Raw genomic sequence first — 20,024 nt, 5'->3', positions numbered from 1 at the left:
GAAATGCCTCCATTGAAGTGTTAAGTTTTCTTCTGGGAAAGAACACATCACAATATTCCTAATTTAAATAATTCCAGCCCAAGGTACAGTTGCAAGAAAAAGTATGTGAACCACTTGCAGAATCTGTGAAAATGTTAATAATTTTAACAAAATAAGGGAGATAATACAAAATGCATGTTATTTTTTATTTAGTACTGTACTGAGTAAGATATTTTACATAAAAGATGTTTCACATACTTTTTCTTGCAACTGTATATGCAAAATAAAGGGGTGGGGCCTGGTTGAATTAGAAGTGTGTTTAAACTGATGGTTATTGTGAAGAGCATGACATTTCCCAAACACGCTTGAAACGGTTGACCAGTCACAACACACTTGTCCAGCTGACCAATCAGAGCACACTATGCTTTTCAGAAGATGGGGCTTCATATAGACAGGAATTAAAAAGAGTGTTACTGACAGACTGGGAAGGGAGGAGGTGGCGGTGGAATCACGTCGTGGCAAGATGTCTGCTTCTTGACTGCCAAGAACTGCTGGGCACATTGCGAGATGGGGGCGTCAAGAAAGCGACCTTTTTTTAGACCTCCCTCATCTCCGCAAGGTTGAGCCAGAGATGCCACTCCTGGACCACGATGGTGGCCATCGCCTAGCCGAGAGCCTGCGCCATGACCTTCACTCGAAGAGCGAAGTCAGTCACAGAGTGTAGTTCATGCATCAATCCCGACTCAGAACTACCCTTGTGCAGCTCTTTTAGAGCTTTGGCCTGAAAGACCTGCAGGATGGCCATGGCATGCAGGGCAGAGGCGGCCTGTCCAGCAGCACTGTAAGCCTACACCGTTATAGACAAAGTGAACTTACAGGCCCTGGACGAGAGTCTGGGATGATTCCACCTGATGGCAGCGCTCTGCGCGCATAAATGCATTTTAATTGCATGCTCCACCTGTGGAAACAACGTATATCCCCTGGCTGCCCCACTGTCAAGGGTAGTGAGGGTGGAAGAGCTCATGAAATGGGCCCTGACATTAACCCGCGACTTCACAGGCTCTTCATGCACTTCCTGAAAGAAGGGCACTGGTGCACGACGCAGCTCTGAGTCGTGCTCTAAACCCAAATACCAGTCAACCAGCCTCGAACTCTCGGGACAGGGCGGAGGATTACACTCCAGCCCGATGTTCGCGGTGGCCTGGGCAAACATAGCTGACAACTTTTCATCAGACTCAAACTGAGCTACCGCACTCAAGGGTGGGAGTCCAGCTGAGTCTTTAGCATCAGAATGCACAAGCCTGCCCTCCAATGCTGCAATCGACAGTTCATCCTCTTCTCAAGCCCCGAATGAGAAATTAGGTTTGCGCTGAAACAAACCACCTAACTCATCCAAGAACTCGACCAGGTGCAACGGCCGAGAGGTCCATGGAGATTGACCCGGCGGAAAAGCTCCCATTGCTAAATTATATCACTCTCAGTGCTTGGTGCCCCGGTCTTGTGCATAGCAGAAGGACTGGGACGGGGATCCACTGAGGTGAATCTCTCTCTAACCAGAAAAGAGTTGCAACTGCAGTGTTGCCATGGTCATGTGCTTGCATTGTGGGTACAAGCCAAACATGTGAAGCAGTGATCGTGGCAGGCCCAGGGATGAGAAAGTGACGTGACGTGTGGCCAAGTATGGTGTCCCATACTCGTAATTTGTGCTCTGCATTTCACCCATCCAAGTACACACACACAGTAGTGAACACACACTCACCTTGAACACACACCCGGAGCAGTGGGCAGCCATTTTTGCTGCGGCACCCGGGGAGCAATTGGAGGTTAGGTGCCTTGCTCAAGGGCACCTCAGTTGTGGGTAACACACAGGTAGAAAGGCATCTTTTATAAAGACACTTTGCCAGTGCTTTGCTCTTTTAGAGGAAAGCTTGCACTTTTATATCGCTAAAACGCCCAGGGGAAGCTCTCTCTGTGTAAGGCGTAGAGAGAGATTGCTGAACTGCGCTGTAACACCAGCAATCCGTCAGTCGAGGCGAATGGAATGAGCTTGTGTATAGGTTACACTCACTCGGCTCCGAAGAACAAATCTGAATGATTGGATGCAAAAAAATTCTCCTTTTTTTACCCATATGTCTGGGGGCATGGCGCGTGCAAATTCCACTCGCCAATTTTCATTGGCGGTGATTGGGGCTCCCAAGTATGACCCCTAGTGTTAGTCACTGACACCACTTCAAAGTGACTGACAGATAGGGAACCTATTCTTGTAGAGCCCAAACACCAAAACCAAGACTTTGTAAAAGGGCATAATAGGTCCTCTTTAAAACACAGTCTCGTGGGTAGAACTACAATACCCAACTTGGTCATTCATACTACATTTACTTCTACAATGCTTGTGCAACTTAAATATATTCAGATTTGTTGGCAAGGAAATTAAACCTCAATAACTATTTGTCATTATTGTGTATATCTAACATGTACATAATACTTTATTACATATATCGTAAATCTCATTATGTTATTTGTAACATAATATCCCCAACCCTGTTTAATTTCAAATTTCTGCTGATCACCACTAAATGCTTCATACATCATAAAATTATGATTGCTGCAAACATTACTATGATGGATTAAGGATGGATCTAGTGATTTACTCAGAGAAAGTTACAAAAACAAAAACAAACATCAAACATGACGGTTGTGAAAAATGAACCATTCCCTTCCTTGAAAAATGTAACTTGTATCATAGGATCATCTCGCAACATAAAACCCTCGAACCATCAATAAAAGCTCCCGAGAGAAGCATGTGGACATTTAGGAGGAGCTGAATTTGAATGAGGCTGCTGAGATATTTTTAAACTGTAACGCGCTGTGCTGCAGTGCCTTCGGATCCTGGGAGCGAGGCTGAGAAGCATGTGTGGTGCCTTCTCCTCGCCCACATTTATCATCTGACAGAGCAGCATATTGATAGCTAAGCTGATTTGAGGTCAGATGAAGCTGCATTACATGATAAAAGTTAATGGAACATTTCGTGGGGCTGACGTGCTGCATTGAAGGAAGTGAAACTGCATTAATCTGCTTTAGAGGGCTTAAAATGCAGATTAAAACTGCATTAATAGCGTCCGCACCATTTCACTCATCTCTCTCTCTCTCCTGTGATCCAAACCCACAGATCTGTCTTGACTTCTGCTTATGTAATGCTCTTCACATGGCTCATTCTCAGTGGAGCCTTTTGTGGGCCGTTGTTGTAGGATATTATTGCACGGCTCTCTGGAATACTTGATTGTGATTGAATGGCAGGACCCTGTGGTCAAATAAATAAGGGATAACATGCAGTCAGCCTGCCATTTTTGCTAATTAAACCCTGACAGAGTGATTGGGATCTTTGATCTCTCTAAAGAGGTTTATTTTGCGATAATGTCTGGATGACTGTATACACCATCTCTATCATTCTATATTATTTCATGAAATACATCCATTCATCCATCCATCCATGTATCAAAGTATAAATCAATGTATTTATGCTCAGTATATATTAAAATGAATTATGTCTTTTGAGGCCTATTTTTATTACAATCATTTGCAATAGTACAGACAACATATGAGATAGTGATATGAGATACAAGAAAATAATATTATGTTGGTAAAAAGTTCAATACCAAGACTGACTAATCATTATCAAGTGTAATAATACTGTAAAATAACTCTAAACTGTATTTTGATTTTTCTTGTTTTAAGCCTAACTCAAGGACCTTACAATAAGTTTTCATTTGTTAACACAAGTTATTGCATCAGCTAATTTAAACTAACAATAAGCAACAGATTTTTTTCACAACTGAACAATCTTTGTTAATGTTAGTTACAGCTGTTCTTTGTTCATGTAAGTTCACAGTGCATTAACTAATGTTAACAGATACAAATATGATTTTGAAATTGATTTATCAGGAATTGTTGACATTAACTAAGATTAATAAATGCTGCAGAAGTATTGTTCATTGTTAGTTCATGTTACTGTCATTCGCTGTGACTGTTAACACTCCCCCGCTGAGAGACGCACACACCGACTCACTCCGATTCCCCAGCGTCTGTGTAAACAAGGCTTAAGACTGAACATTCAGCTTATGACACAGACATTTCTTTACACAGTGTACATTAAAATGATACAGTTACTTTGTTTCTTATTCTCTTAGTGCGGATAACTGTGTGATAGCACTTCATTCTGAAACCTCACTTTGATTTCTACTGTCAGTCTGAAGGCATATATAATATAATTTTATAATAACAATATAATTTGTTGGTTCCTTCTTTTGTTTTGGGGTTTAAATAAGAGACAAATGTGTTTTTGACAGGTTTCCTAAGATTCACTCCATAGTTTTTCATAGCGTCGTCATAGATTTTTTCCCAAATCTCTGAAAATGTGTTTGTGCCAATGCAGCTTTGCAAAATGCAAAAACAGCTTTGCTGAGCACTCTACTCATGCCTCTCATCTGCAGTGTAAACACTGTGATAGATAGCTTGTAAACCGCTAGACTGTGTTTATGTCCACTTGTGTTTGTGGAGGAGTGCACACCAACATTTCTGTATGAATGCTTAATCCTTGTGTTGCACAAATTATGTGTAAAAGAAAATAAACAGTTCATTGACAGATGTCATTTGTCCATTTGAGATGCGGATGGTAAATCCTCTTTATTGTTGTAGTAATCCTTCACACACAAACATAGGTTCGATATAAGAGCTTTATGACATTTCAGTGTACAAGAGAGCCACAGTTTCAACAGACTAGCAACAGAATAACCAAATAAAACACATCAGAACTTCATTGTTTTTTTTTTTTCTTGTTCACATTGTTTAATTTCCAACATATATCTCATTATTTGAAGATAATGATATCTGAGGAAATGAACCTTTTGAATCAGTTCACTAAATCACACTGGACCATATTTCCTAATAACTAGGCATCTTAGCTCTTTAGAGCATTCTCTTTGTGCAAGATTATAAATGTTCCAGACTGATAACAGGAATCGAATGTGCTACTTCAAAAGTAATTTTAATCCAATTTTTCAACACGATTTGTATTGTTACAATGTCGGTAGTGTAGGAAACGTTTTCCTCGTCGAAGCAGAGACCAGGAGACGTTGGGATATCTTTCAAGCAGAAGTTACTCTTTATTGAGAAACACGCTGTGCGTCGCTATAGTCATCCAAGTCTAACTAAGGCAGTGTACATTGTAGTTTATATACATTCAAGGGGGAGGGATACATACAGAAGAGGTGGAGACAATCTAAACAAAGCATGCAAATGCAGTGCAGGAATCAGCCCGTTACCGGCATTTCCCCAGCCCTGATCTAATCAACATAACAGTGTCATTCAAATCCAGGTGCTAATCCACTCAGTCTGACAGTATAGCCCATACCTTCACATTATCATAGAGACAAAGGCAGAGCTGTGTCTTGAGCTTGTCATGCCAAATTATCAGGAAGTGCATAAAGACACCTGGGCTGCCTGACTTGATTTTCTTAGAAAGTCATCCTTTTTACCTTAAAATGCTAAATACAATGTACTTCACTGTAGTATGTCATGTGATGTTATGTCAGGATGTAGGATCAGCAGATCTTAAACAGATTCTTAAATTTGTAATCCCACAGTAAAACTGTAGGAAACTTTTTCCTCATCAAAGCAGAGACCAGGAGACGTTGGGATATCTTTCAAGCAGAAGTTACTCTTTATTGAGAAACACGCTGTGCGTCGCTGTAGTCTAACTAAAGCAGTAATACCTGGTGGTTCATATACATTCAAGGGGGAGGGATACATAGAGTAGAGGTGGAGACAATCTAAACAAAGCATGCAAATGCAGTGCAGGAATCAGCCCATTCCCTGCAAAGGCACAGCTGTGTCTTGAGCTTGTCATGCCAAATGGTCAGGAAATGCATAAAGAGACCTGGGCTGCCTGACTTGATTTTCTTAGAAAGTCATCCTTTTTACCTTAAAATATTAAACACAATGTACTTCACCATAGTATTTCATATGATGTTATGTCAGGATGTAGGATCAGCAGATCTTAAACAGATTCTTAAATTTGTAATCCCACAGTAGTATATGTAAATGAACAATGTTTACTCTTTCTCTGTGTTACCTCATGACGCAAAACACGCAGGCAGACTTTTGACAGATCCAGGGCTTTCATGAGACTACTGATTGTACTTGCCCATTTTTTATTCCCACCCACGGACAGTCGGATCGACAGATAGTTATTAACAAAGCAGCTATTGTAAGAGTAGGTCTATCACTGAAAATTGTATCATGCTTTGTCTACTCTTTAAACAGCATTATGGTAAAAATACCATGCAACAGTAGGACTGGACGATTATGACCTAAAATCAAAACCTTGATTAATTCGAAGCTCGATTACGATTAATGAACGATTATTTTGTTTCTGTTTTGTTTTTGTTTTTTTTGCCCTCATAGTTCACTTACAAGGTTTGTACTGTAAATATGCTTGACTATTAAAGGTGGGATATTTCTATTGAAAGAGTGATCTGACATAACAGCTCACTTTCAGCAGTTATTTTATCTATGGTTCATAACATTTTTTTTTTTTTTTTTTACAGATTTCTGCTCGTTGTAAATCAGATAAAGATAAATTAGCACAGTACCAGTACATAATGAGAGCGATTGTGAGTGTGACTGTGAATTAGTCTATTAATTGTGAAGCTGTGGGTTGTAAATAGTTACTTCAAAAGTACAAAAATATATGCTATTGAGTTTCTAAGCTACTTTAGTGATAAATCACAGGACAGCGCTGACATCTCAGTGTGTGCGATCTTCACGTTTTGTGCAGCTACTGTTTATATGAGTGTTCGTGCCACAATGCAGCTGTGCGAGCACGGTAGCTCGATATAATAACACACATCCAATCGTCTAAATCGCTTGAATATCCAAACTGGCAAATCTTAAAACACATACAACTGACAAAGTTTAGTGAAGACGCAAGGCTCACCACTCGCGCACCGTCTCTGTGTGTTGACTCGGCATTCACCTGCGTGTTGAGTCACGTGGCTACACACACGGTAGTATGTTTTTAAGTGGGAAATATTAACAGGATTTAAAAAACGAAATAACTGACATGGGAAAATTACGTTGGTTCTGAATTTCGGTTTCTATTACTTTTCGATTAATCGCCCAGTCCTATGCAACAGCTTTCTTACCTGTACGTGACAGTGTTTTGCTTTGGGCGGAATTGATGGAATGGCAATTTCTTTCAGCTTTTTCCCCTCCGTTTGGCCTAAAACAGTGATGACCAGTGTTCGTGGTCATCCAGTTTGAAATGATGACTACAAACACAGAGGTTTTACAGATTTTTCTCCGTATTTCTCCGATTTTTTGCAGCCTTTAGCCACTGCCTACAATGTGCTGGATCCTTCACTGAAAATAACTCACTCCTGCTAAACATTTAACATACTCTTCGAGTTCTTGCAACCGGGAACAATAAAAAGTCAACATTATTGTGAGTAAAAGTTTGCTAAGAAGTATTTCTTACTCAAGCAAGGTGGTATTTAACTCTTGTCAAGCCTATCCAATAGGAGCAGACTGAGAGTGGCCTTGGACGGCAGCATGTAAAGTGCATTATGGGTGTTGAAGTTTTTCTACCGATTTGGCAAAAGGGTTTTCTTTAGTATAGCACCATTTTTTTTCACCTTTCTACCACATAGGCAGCCAAGTTTTATTGAAAGCCTGAAAATCTGTATATGACGTGCTGAATGTCAATCATTCAGCCTATAGCATAACAGTAAAAATACCTGTAATTTACTTGATGGGAAAGGTTATAGTTATTTTTCTTTTTTTTATTTGATATCTAATAATCAAACTAAATTTCTATATAAATGTGCCTATTATTTTGTTATTATTTTGTGCAGATTGATCTATTTCTTATATAAAATTACCACTTTGTTCATTTAATTGCAATTTGCAATGTTTTATTTTTGCAAATTCACCTGTGGATGGAGGTACAAGCTTTCAGGGTCAGTGAAGACAGCGCTTCACTGAGCGATTGCCCTGTGGCTGATCTTGGCAATGACAAGAATACTGAGTAATGAGGTTCACAGTGCTGCCAGTATCCCAGAGTGCAAAGTGGAAACTGCGCTTTAGTGACATTTACCAATGAAGCGGTGGTCTACTCTTTACTACACAAAAGCGAAAATGGTGACATGGGTGCTTAACAACATTGCAGAGCAGGTGGTAGCATACATGGGTGTCAGAGAGTAAGATAAAGGGGGTGTTAATGAGGAAGATGTCACTGAGAAGTCATTTTGGTGAGCCGAGGTGTACAATATATGGCCTGTTTTAATGCGTGGCAGCATTAAAACAGTTTTTAGTTTTTAGTTTGTTTTTTGTCAGCCTGCAAAGCCATTAGGGCATTTCTCTGATGACGTGTTTACTGGCGTGAGGGCAGGGAAACCTGTCACTTACATGAGATCCACCAATAGCAAACCACAACCATCCAATCAATTCCCCACAGAGAAAATCAAGCTCCGCCCTACATTTGTTCTTGTTCCTGAAGCTGTTTCATGTTTCATATGTAAGTACATTAACAATCAAGTACTTTTGTACATTTATTCAAATAAAATTGAATAGTAGTACTTTTACTACAGTTATGTATTATTTCTACATTATATTATAAGCATCTGTACTTTTACTCAAGTACTTGATCTGTGTACTTCGTCTACCACTGTGTGTTGTAGTGTGTTTTAGTTTGGCTTAAGTCAGCTAAAAATAGCTTTTTAGAGCAAAGGATGTGTCAGGATGTGTTCACAAGCAGGATCCAATCAGATTCCCGTTAGGGGTGTTTGTTCCATCGACAGATGGGCCGTGTGGCATCCCGCAAAGCTGTTCCACAGTGCTGTGCCAAGCCAATTCTAGAGCACCGCTCCCACTGATTCCATTAACTCGGAAGAAGCCATTCCTGAATATCTCTGCTGGAATGAGATAAAACAATCTTGATTGCATAGATCAGAACATTTACATTGAAATTGAAAAGATGGAGATGTAAGAAATGACAGTATCCTGCCCTAAAATATGAATCCATCTGATTTTATTATATCCACATCAGCCCATAGAACTGGATTTATCATAGAGAAGAACAAATATCTACACTTGTTTTTTCTGCCCATTTTAGGGTGATCACATCTTTAGCGAATGGCCATCAGGTGTAGAATGGGTGCAGGTGTGGGACAATGGGATGTCTGAGCTTTATTAACATACAGAACACAACTGTTATAGCAGGAACAACTTCATTTACATTAGGGACACTAAACTGTTTTCAAACGGCTTATAATGTTTGAGATTAGGATGTTCTGTGTTCATTCTGACTCTTAAATCTTGTTTCACGTACTTTGTCAGTAATACAACAGCAAGTGTAGAGCACATGCATCAGCCACCAAGACACAACTCATACAAGGCATCCTTTTTTGCTTTATTGTATACATTTATGTTTAATCTCATATATAAATGTATGAATGTCATCATGCAATAAATAATACAGTATTTATTTACTTTAAAGCGTCAGTTTTATCAGGTCTATTGCGGCAATTACTATTGCGACAGCAATCATCGTCATTAAGCACTACCACAGATAATTTTCTGTCGTGCAGGTGTCTCTCATTAGCATTTGCTCCTCATTTCACCCTCTGTCCCGTCCTGCTTCATACCACAGTAACGGTAGTAAAACTTTAATACATGAGTTCATCCATGAACATGACTTCTGCCTGAGTCCTTGCGGATTGTTTTCCATCAGCTGTGGAGATGAAGACGATAACTCCCATGATTCCACACTCATTCACGGCGTCATCAAGCTACGCCTTTGTTATTGTTTTGAATGAGTGACCTCTTGCGGTGAAACTTACACACTGTGCCTTTAAATGGTTTCTTTTGAAATTTCCGTTCAGTTGATGAGGCTTTTTTTAGGTGTATTTCATTAGTTGTATCACTCTGAAATATCAAAATAAATTTTAATATAGCAATCAAAAATATGCTCGCAGAAGAGTGTTCAGGTCAAAGATCATGACATTTCATATTTAATATTAATAAAAAGGTTGTTTTTTTCCTTATCTTTATAGACAGAGCTTGTTTTCGGATGCCAAAAGCTTCTTCAATAAGGACACAGGAGTTCTGGAGGTTCCCCTGACTGTACAGGTGGCAGATCAGGTAGGAAGTGTCATTCTCAAAGTAAGGTTTCAGATCCACACATTTCTTTGTCTAGTGGCTCATTGTCAGTCAGCATTCTTAATGCTTGTATTCTCATTAAGGCTGAATGCACATGTAATAACTCTCACTCTTCGAAAGATTATTTTTCTTATATATATATATATATATATATATATATATAGATAGATAGAGAGAGAGAGAGAGAGAGTATATATCAACGAGATGTTTGAAAGCCTGAGAAGGGAATGGTCTAATATTGTGTATATGGATTGTTTGTAACACTTTAAAGAGTTAGTTTACCCAAAAATGAAAATAATGGCATTTATTACTCACCCTCATGTCGTTCCACACCCGTAAGACCTTCGTTCATCTTCGGTAAACAAATTAAAATAATTTTGATGAAATCCGATGGCTCACTGAGGCCTCTATAGTCAGCCATTGAACTTCGCAAGATCCAGAAATGTACTCAAAACATATTTGAAACAGTTAATGTGAGTACAGTGGTTCAATCTTAATATTATAAAGCGAAGAGAAAATGTTTTGTGCAGCAAAAAAACAAAATAACGAATCACTGATTTGAAACAAAAGATTCGAAGCAGTGTTTTGAAATCGGCCATCACTAGATATCATTGAAAAGTCATTATTTTGTTTTTTTGGTGCACAAAAAGTATTCTTGTCGCTTTATAATATTAAGATTGAACCACTGAACTCACATGAACCTTTCTGGATCTTGAGAAGTTCAGTGACATTGCTGTCTATAGAGGTCTCACTGAGCCATCGGATTTAATCAAAAATATCTTAATTTGTGTTCTGAAGATGAACGAAGGTCTTACGGGTGTGGAACGTCATGAGGGTGAGTAATTAATGACAGAATGTTCATTTTTGGGTGAACTAACCCTTTAATTCTCACTATTAACTAGTTGCTTATTATCATGCATATTACTAAGATATTGGCTGATTATTAGTTCTTCTAAAGCACATATTAATGCCTTATTCTGCATGACCTTATTCTACATCCCTTAAAGGATTAGTTCACTTTCAAATGAAAATTAGCCCAAGCTTTTCTCACCCTCAAGCCATCCTTAGGTGTATATGACTTTCTTCTTTTTGATGAACACAAAAAGAAAGTGGCAGAAAAGAAAGAAGGCGGTCTGGCTGAAGCTAGATATTTCACTTCATAACTTGTTAAATATGGATATTTTTCTTACACAAATACATCGCTTCACTTCAGAAGGCCTTTATTAACCCCCGGAGCCGTGTGGAGTACGTTTATGATGGATTGATGTGGATGGAAACACTTTCTTCAGCTCATACTCGTTGATCCCGCTCACTGCCATTATAAAGCTCGGATGCGTCAGGATATTTATTAATATAACTCTGATTGTGTTCATCAGAAAGAGGAAGGTCATATACACCTAGGATGGCTCGAGGGTGAGTTAAGTTGGGGGTAATTTTCATTTGAAAATGAACTAATCCTTTAACCCTACCCAATACCTAAACTATTAATAAGCAGTAATTAGGAATTAGTTTATTGAGGAAGAAGTCATAGTTAATAGTTAGTTAATAATAAGAATTGTACCCTAAACTAAAGTGTGACCTTATAGTTACATTTATAATGAAAATGTAAGTTGTCTTTGCACATGCATAAATTGCTGCCATGATGCAGAGGTATTGTGGGTGGGTGTCAGGGCATTGCTATGCGGTTGCTAGTGTAGATATAAAAGAAATTTTTCATTTAATGAAACCTCCTGTGTTCTGGATTTTGAAAGCATCAGCTGATCATTTAAATTTTTTGCATTTTCTTTTACGAACCCGTCAGTAAAGGATGTTAATAGGAAACAGAAGTGAAAAGGGGAGATAATGTAAGGAGTAATCAAGTGAAATAATTCCATCAATTATCAGATATTGTTGATTAACTCGGGTGAGCAAACTGCAGGAGCACAGTGTCTGTTGTCTTTTTTACATTATGAGAGCTGAATAAAAATAAAAAGCCAAGAACACACAACACTGTGCTTAAACGACTCTTTCAATGTGACGAATATAATCATTTGCAGCATAACTCAAAACACCACAAAACATGATCCAAAATCATGTTAATATCAGGTGTAAATGAGTCCTGTGATATTCTGGTCTTTCCTTTTCGGTCCCTCATTTTAGGATTTATTTCACCCATTTTATCAGCCACTAGGTGAAAATCTGTGCTATTTGAAAATACACAGAAAGCAACATGCTCAACTGAACACAAGCTCACAACACATTTGCCATTTACTTTGTTTATAATAACACACTGTGATGACTGTGAAGCACTGGTTGAACTCCCATAATCCTCAGAACTGGACTCAGGTTATCACCCCTCTGTTTCCGCACGCTACAGCAGAAAGCAGGATCTCATCTCGTCCTCTCATCCTCTTCCTCTTCCTCAGCCAGACTCTTCATTCACGCCAGGACTCTTACTGATCTCAAACCTGTGCCCGGTCCAGAGTGCTGGCACATATCCATGCCCTCTCTGCGGCCCCAGCAGCCTCACCTCACTATCAAATGCTTCAAATAACTTCAGTCATATCTGTTACTAATTATAATCATTGCATACATATCAACATGCAGATTTTTTGAGAATATGAGCACAAATGTGGCGATCAGTCAGCTCTGTTTTTCATTTACACTTGAATTATTTCAGAAATGTTTCCTCCTTCAACAAAAAACATGCCCAAGCATCCCAGCTAACAAAAATATATTCGTTATGAAAACGTTATTTCTGAATATTCTCTGAATGTTCATAATGTCTTTTTTAATGTTTTAAAGGCGTTTGTTCTTGGTTATGCAAATGTAAGGAAACATTCCATTTTATCATTTTGCAAACATTATAGGAAAGTTACTTTTGAATGTTCTTTGAACATTTGGAAACTAATAATAACATTTAAACAACATTAGATGTGATGTCACAGGCTGTAGTACTGCAAGATGGAGGTGCCCTTGCTATAACAAAACATATTTTTTTCTTTTAAATGTTTACATTTATCATGTTTGTTATATATTTTTTGTTAGAGTGCAAATCTGTTTACTAAATAATGTTAACTTGACTGACTGCTTCATTTCCACTTTAATATATTACAAATCAAAGCAGATGAGAACATCAACAGCATAGAAAATAACGACAGCACATCAGTTATGTCTTGAATGTAGTAGACCTCTTTCTGTGTCAGTGCAAACACAACCTGTCAGGGAACAGTGCAGAAGACCCAAATTCAGAGTTGGAGAACAGAAACTTTATTTAGAGGATAACATTTAGAGGACAAACAAAGGGAAACAGCCGGCTGGTCACTGAATCACGGGGCAAACTCCAACCGGTAGGGCAGCAGGCAGAGATCGAGATCCCGTCAGTCCGGAGGGCAAGCACAAGGACGAAGTCAGAGCCAGGCAGAAGGTCAGAAACTGGGAATCAGTCCAGAATGGTGACCAATATGGAAGGTTAGGGACTGATTACCAGTAACCAGAGACATGTGAAGAGGGTAGAAACTAGTGATGTTCACAGAATCAAACTTTATTTTCATGCTGATGACACAAGATGCACTCCTTGCTCAGCACTGAGCTCAGACATGAGCTTTTTGAGTCAGACATGACCGAAAAGCTGACTTTCAACTCTGCCTATAGGTTTGATTTGTTCATTTTGAACCGGTTATTTGGTTCAATAACCTGATCTTTCATCATCAACCCAGAACTATCAGTTCAGTTCTGTGAACCAACTCTTCTGGTTACTGGCTTAAAAGAACGATTTGTTCAAGAATCAAATGTCACTAGAAGACACCGTGTAGGACAGTCCACAGGAAGGAAGAAGAAACTGGGGTTAGGCTGGGCTGAGCTGAACCAGGCAGAAAACTGCAGAAACAGAGAGCAGACATAAAGGACAAGGCAGAGCAGGACTTGACTGGACAAGGCAAGCTTTAGTAAGTTCAAGATACAGGAGTTAGAGCGGCAGATCACTCTGGTCACAAATGCATGTGGCACAAAACAATCCGGCAAACACAGAAGAAAGAGAAGCACAAAGTATAGAAAGGAATGCACACAAGGAACAGGTGTGAGCAATTCATCGTTTTCAGGTGAATTCAGGTGACTGATGAGGAGACCTGGAGGGCAAAACATCCACAGAACTGCAGCACAGGCCGGTCATTTTTACATCTCAAAAGAAGAAAAACAAAAATATGTGAAAAATACGAACTTGTGATCCATATCCAGCACCTGCTGCAGTATTTTAATCACAAAAAAAACAGCGGATATTCTAAAATGCTTAACATGAAAAACTTAAAGTGCCTTAATGTACTAAAACTTAATTAAAAGATCAAATTCAGTAAACCGCTTATTAATGATGCATAGATGAGCCCAGAATATGAACTCAATGCACTACACAGTTAAGTGTTTGGTTTTCTATGGAAAAACACTTAAAGGGTCATAAAAAATCAAAGCTTCCCACAGAAGCACGCTAATTCACCATTACACACAACACAATATACGTATATTATACATGGTTTTGTAAGCTCACTGTAAATTACACAAATATGTACGTATCCCGTGACTGCTATAATTTATTGAACAAATAAATGCACAGCCATTTGCATTTGTACTCTGCATCGAAAATATGAACACGCTGTTGCATCTTTAATAACTTTTGAGGCTTTTTTTGCGGCCTTAATAAGGCATTTGATTGGTTATTAGGCCGTAAAGACTGGTTACACTCACAGTGTGGATGAATCGCATTTGTGTCAAAGACTCAGGGTCTATTGAAGAGGACTTATGTGACACAGAAACTATTACAAAACAAAAACAAACACTCATTTTTGACCCATTAGTGCACCTCTCACTTACGCGATCTCAGTCATAGGAAATCAACACGTGCTGTCACGAATATAATTAAGCGAAGTGTCTTCTCATAGGATAAGGACACGCAGTCTCATGAATAAATATGAGACAACAATAAGTCATCGATATTCTATAGTGCAAGAAAATGATGACACAATGAAGATTTTAAACCTGAAAGATGAAAATAGCGCAAAAAATCAACTAGTTTTCTCCCACATTTAAAACTAACAGATGGTAACATTGTCTTCTATGATGTTCAACACACATAACACTGTTAAAATCTCGGAAAATTTGGTTGACCCTTTAACAAGAAACTGCACAGTGTGTTTATATTCTGGGTTTATCTGCTTGCCTGTATATAGTTTGCACCATCAATAAGGTGTATATTGAATTTGGTCTTTTAATATCACTGTCTTACTACATCAGCACTTAGTGCAAACCTGGAGGGATATGGAGGAAAGCCTTGTTTGGCCCTTCAGGTGGGCATTCTTATAAGGGTGTGACGTCATGTGAAAACTATGAATTAACTGAATGAGGATTAGACAAGGGCTAAACGATGGGGGGTGGTAAAAGGAAACAAGGAGATGGGACAAGGTGAGCACATGGCAGACGCAGAGAAAGAGAGCCATGTGCATGCTGAAAACAGGTAGCCAGGCAGAACTTGCGATGTGAGACTCGCACGTCACGCCCATCTGCCGTGGGACTGAGCGTTTGAATCCCTCAAAAGGTCTGGGAATACTTGAGATAAGATGAATAAATGTCACATGCTTCATCATTGTACAGTCATGTTTAGAGTGGAGACATGACTCGCTTGAATTATATTGATAACTGTGCTTTAACTAGGTGAGGCCTGTCCTGTTTACGGTCCATGCAGTGGTCACCAGCTCCGACCTGCTGTTTGACCACACTGAGGTGGACTTTGGACACTGCTCCGTATATGAGTCCTCCCAGACTTCAGTGCGTCTCACCAACTGTTCCTTGTTGCCGCAGGAGTTTGGCTTTGTGGGTATTCCCAAGGTGAGCACAATATCCAGTGCACATGCTTCACAAATCTCACACTAAAGATTTGCCACACAAACCATGACCTCATTTGGTGTAGTGCATCCACATTAAACTCTACAACAGCTCTTAACTATATTTAAAATGACACAAACACACAGCTGAGTGTGTAAGTATTTTGCCCAACCAACAAAAATGCATTTAGGCTTTTGCTAACATTTTGTGTATTTGAAGTTTGATGTTTCATTGTACCAATATAAAATTAATCAAAATGATGAATGCAAACATTTAATCAGAAATGAGTTTTGAGCAAAATCTGGTCTCTGTGACAGACTCAGCTGTGCTCAAATTCACAGAAAATGTGTAGAAATTATTTAAAATCAGTTCAGTCAAAACACTTTGAAGCAGTTTTCCTCTGTTCCAGTGTTACTGTAGTTACTGAGAGAGAAAAGGAAAGACTTTTAATAATGAGGCCTTTAAAGGAACACTCCACTTTTTTTGAAAATAGGCTCATTTTCCAACTCCCCTAGAGTTAAACAGTTGAGTTTTACCGTTTTCGAATCCATTCAGCCGATCTCCGGGTCTGGCGGTACCACTTTTAGCATAGCTTAACATAGTTAATTGAATCTGATTAGACCGTTAGCATCTCGCTCAAAAATGACCAAAGAGTTTCAATATTTTTCCTATTTAAAACTTGACTCTTCTGTAGTTACATCATGTACTAAGACCGACGGAAAATGAAAAGTTGCGATTAGGAAAAATATCGAAACTCTTCGGTCATTTTTTAATGAGATGCTAACGGTCTAACCAGATTCAATAAACTATGCTAAGCTATGCTAAAAGTGGTACCGCCAGACCCGGAGATCGGCTGAATGGATTCGAAAACGGTAAAACTCAACTGTTCAACTCTAGGGGAGTTGGAAAATGAGCATATTTTCAAAAAAAAGTGGAGTGTTCCTTTAAGATATAAACATACATGTACAAATATATATTTTTCTTTCTCTCTAGTTTATTGATGTCCAGCCTAATGACGGTTTTGGCACTTTGCTGCCTTCACAAAGCATGGACATTTACTTGATCTTCAGCGCGTCAAAGGCAGGGGAATACAACTTCACACTCACCTGTAAAACAAGCATTAACAGGTAGGTGAATGAGAAGCAGTTTACCAGAATGTCTGCTACACATTGACTGAATCTTTGAAGATAGCATAGTGTTGCATTATTATTTTTCATTAAGAATATTCAGACCTTAAACGATGCCACATTTAACGCAAGTATCTATAAAGAGCACAAAAGCAGTTTACTATAAAAAGCAGTCCAGTGCTGACTGTGCCAGAACACAGGCTTTAACTTCAATGGCTCCATCTAGTGGCCAACAGTCCAAACTAATAGAGTTATGGGCACTAGCATGCTCCCTCCACACTCTGTCAATGTACCTGGTGTTTTCTATCCTTTAATCATTTCAGTGGCAGTTACTCAGTTGACGCAGGCCCTGTGGAAGTACATAATTAGAAATGTTTGCTTATGGGCGTTCGGCTCTAGACACTCACCTGTGAGCCGTAAATGTCATGTGACTAATTACTCTAAAGCAGCAAGTGGCCAGAAGGTGTTTGGATCTGCTGGGTCACATCTGTCTTTCCTGACACCATCAGCTGTTGCTAGGCCTGATACTGTCATGCAAAATGTATTATTACATTTTGCAGGGGCCTGGTTGAGTTAGTAGTGTGTTGAAACTGGCGGTTATGGTAAGGGGCGAGGCATTTCCCAAACATTAATCACAACACACTGCTCTAGCCGACCAATCAGAGCACACTGTGCTTTCCAGAAGGAGGGGCTTCATAGAGACAGGAACTAAACAGAGCGTTACTGACAGACTGGGAAGAGAGGAGCTGCAACAATAGAGAATATGAGGAAAATAATCAACATTCAAGCATGAAAATCTGTTCTAGCAGAGCCCAAAAACAACATCAAGACTTTGAAAAAGGGCATAATAGGTCATTTTTATGTAAATGTAATAGATTCTGAGTGCTTATGTTTACAAACATACCTGATTTTTTGACTTTGCTTGAATTTATTGGTGATATTCTTCACTCTTCTAACTCGTATGCCTCTCTATTCTTGACTCAGAGACTTCCTGTTATCTTGTCACGCGACTGGCGTCCAGCCTTCTCTGAAACTCTCTGATTGTTTGGTTGAGTTTGGAGGGACGGCGCTGGGCGACCGGACCACTGCAGTACTGTATGTGGAGAACCAGATCAGCTCAGGGCCTGAGGCTGCGGCCCGGCTCTTCGCCTTCTCTGTTCCTGAAAACTCTGACATCACCATCACACCTGCTTCAGGACGTGTACTGCCTGGACAGGTACTGCTAACCACTGAGGCAGTTCACAATCATTCACATCTTTTCTGCTTTATTATCCTGTTTCATTACTACATTTTTGATTTTGCCTTTGATTCATCAGTTAGGGGAGATCGGGGCTAGTTGTCACATTTTACTAAAGTGAATATTTCTCATAATAGGTTTATGACAGTCAAATTATGTATAGACACATATCTGAAAGTTTGGACCACAAAACGACTTTTGAATATTTCTTACCTTATTGGGGGGCATGTTGTCACACGATATATAACAAAATATATGATACAGTATGTAACATAACAATAAAACAGGGTAATTCATTGTTTTGGACAACAAATATTGTAATTGGTAAACTGTATAAAATTATACAGGATGCTTACTTTGCTCTTAATTTAGGAGCGCATGAAAAAAACTGAAAATATATCAAATAATGTTTTTTTCCTTTATAAATCAATACAAGGAGACATTTACAAGCAAATTGATTCAATTTATTAGAATACATGAAGTACACTAGGTTTTTAAATATTTCTGCTTCAATTTGTATTTAATAATTAAATTAATAAATTTAATAATTATGACAACTTTATCCAACCTGACATTCATGAAAAATACCCTAAGAACACAAGTTAACTTTACAAATCGTTATATGGTGAATACAATGTTTTTCTTTATCTTAATGTACAGTGGTATGCGAAAGTTTGGGAACCCCTTGCAGAATCTGTGAAAATGTGAATAATTTTAACAAAATAAGGGAGATAATACAAAATGCATGTTATTTTTTATTTAGTACTGTCCTGAGTAAGATATTTCACATAAAAGATGTTTACATATAGTCCACAAGACAAAAAAATATCTGAATTTATTAAAATGACCCAGTTCATAAGTTTGTGAACCATTGATTCTTAATACTGTTTGTGGTTACCTGGATGATCTACAACTGTTTTTTTGTTTTGTGATGGTTGTTCATGAGTCCCTTGTTTATTCTGAGCAGTTAAACTGAGCTCTGTTCTTCAGAAAAATCCTCCAGGTCCTGCAGATTCTTCAGTTTTCCACCATCTTTTGCATATTTGAACCCTTTACAACAGTGACTGAATGATTTTGAGATCCGTCTTTTCACACTGAGAACAACTGAGGAACTCAAACACAACTTTTAAAAAAAGTTCAAACATTCACTGATGCTCCAGAAGGAAACACGATGCATCAAGAGCCAGGGGGTGAAAACTTTTGAACAGGATGCAGATGTCCAAATTTTTCTTTTTTTGTTGAAATATCATTTTTTCATTTAGTACTGCCCTTCGGAAGCAACAGAAGATACTTACATGTTTCCCTGAAGACAAATTAATTACAATTTACCTTGAACTTCAAATTCAAAAAGTTTTCACCCCCGTCTATTAATGCATCATGTTTCCTTCTGGAGCATCAGTGAATGTTTGAACCTTTTTTAAAAGTTGTGTTTGAGTCCCTCAGTTGTCCTCAGTGTGAAAAGATGGATCTCAAAATCATTCAGTCACTGCTGTAAAGGGTTCAAATATGCAAAAAATCCTTGAAAACTGAAGAATCTGCAGGACCTGGAGATTTTTTCTGAAGAACAGAGCTCAGTTTAACTGCTCAGAATAAACAAGAGACTCATGAACAACCAT

General features: G+C 38.7%; 1 protein-coding gene across 2 annotated transcripts in view; it reads left to right on the top strand.

Annotated features, from left to right (window-relative positions):
- Positions 1-20,024, top strand: part of cfap74 (cilia and flagella associated protein 74) — a 71,488-nt gene that overhangs the window by 33,623 nt on the left and 17,841 nt on the right. For both annotated transcript variants that reach the window (XM_051904412.1, XM_051904411.1), the window contains exons 23-26: positions 10,089-10,176; positions 15,874-16,047; positions 17,038-17,171; positions 18,156-18,387. In XM_051904412.1, the coding sequence (XP_051760372.1) occupies positions 10,089-10,176; positions 15,874-16,047; positions 17,038-17,171; positions 18,156-18,387 (628 nt within the window). The remainder of the gene's footprint in view (positions 1-10,088; positions 10,177-15,873; positions 16,048-17,037; positions 17,172-18,155; positions 18,388-20,024) is intronic.

The sequence above is a fragment of the Ctenopharyngodon idella genome, chromosome 8 (assembly GCF_019924925.1).
Source record: "Ctenopharyngodon idella isolate HZGC_01 chromosome 8, HZGC01, whole genome shotgun sequence".
In the NCBI taxonomy this organism is placed as follows: Eukaryota; Metazoa; Chordata; class Actinopteri; order Cypriniformes; family Xenocyprididae; genus Ctenopharyngodon; species Ctenopharyngodon idella.
The sequence above is the reverse complement of the archived record's forward strand: the minus strand, read 5'-3'. Positions and strand labels throughout refer to the sequence as shown.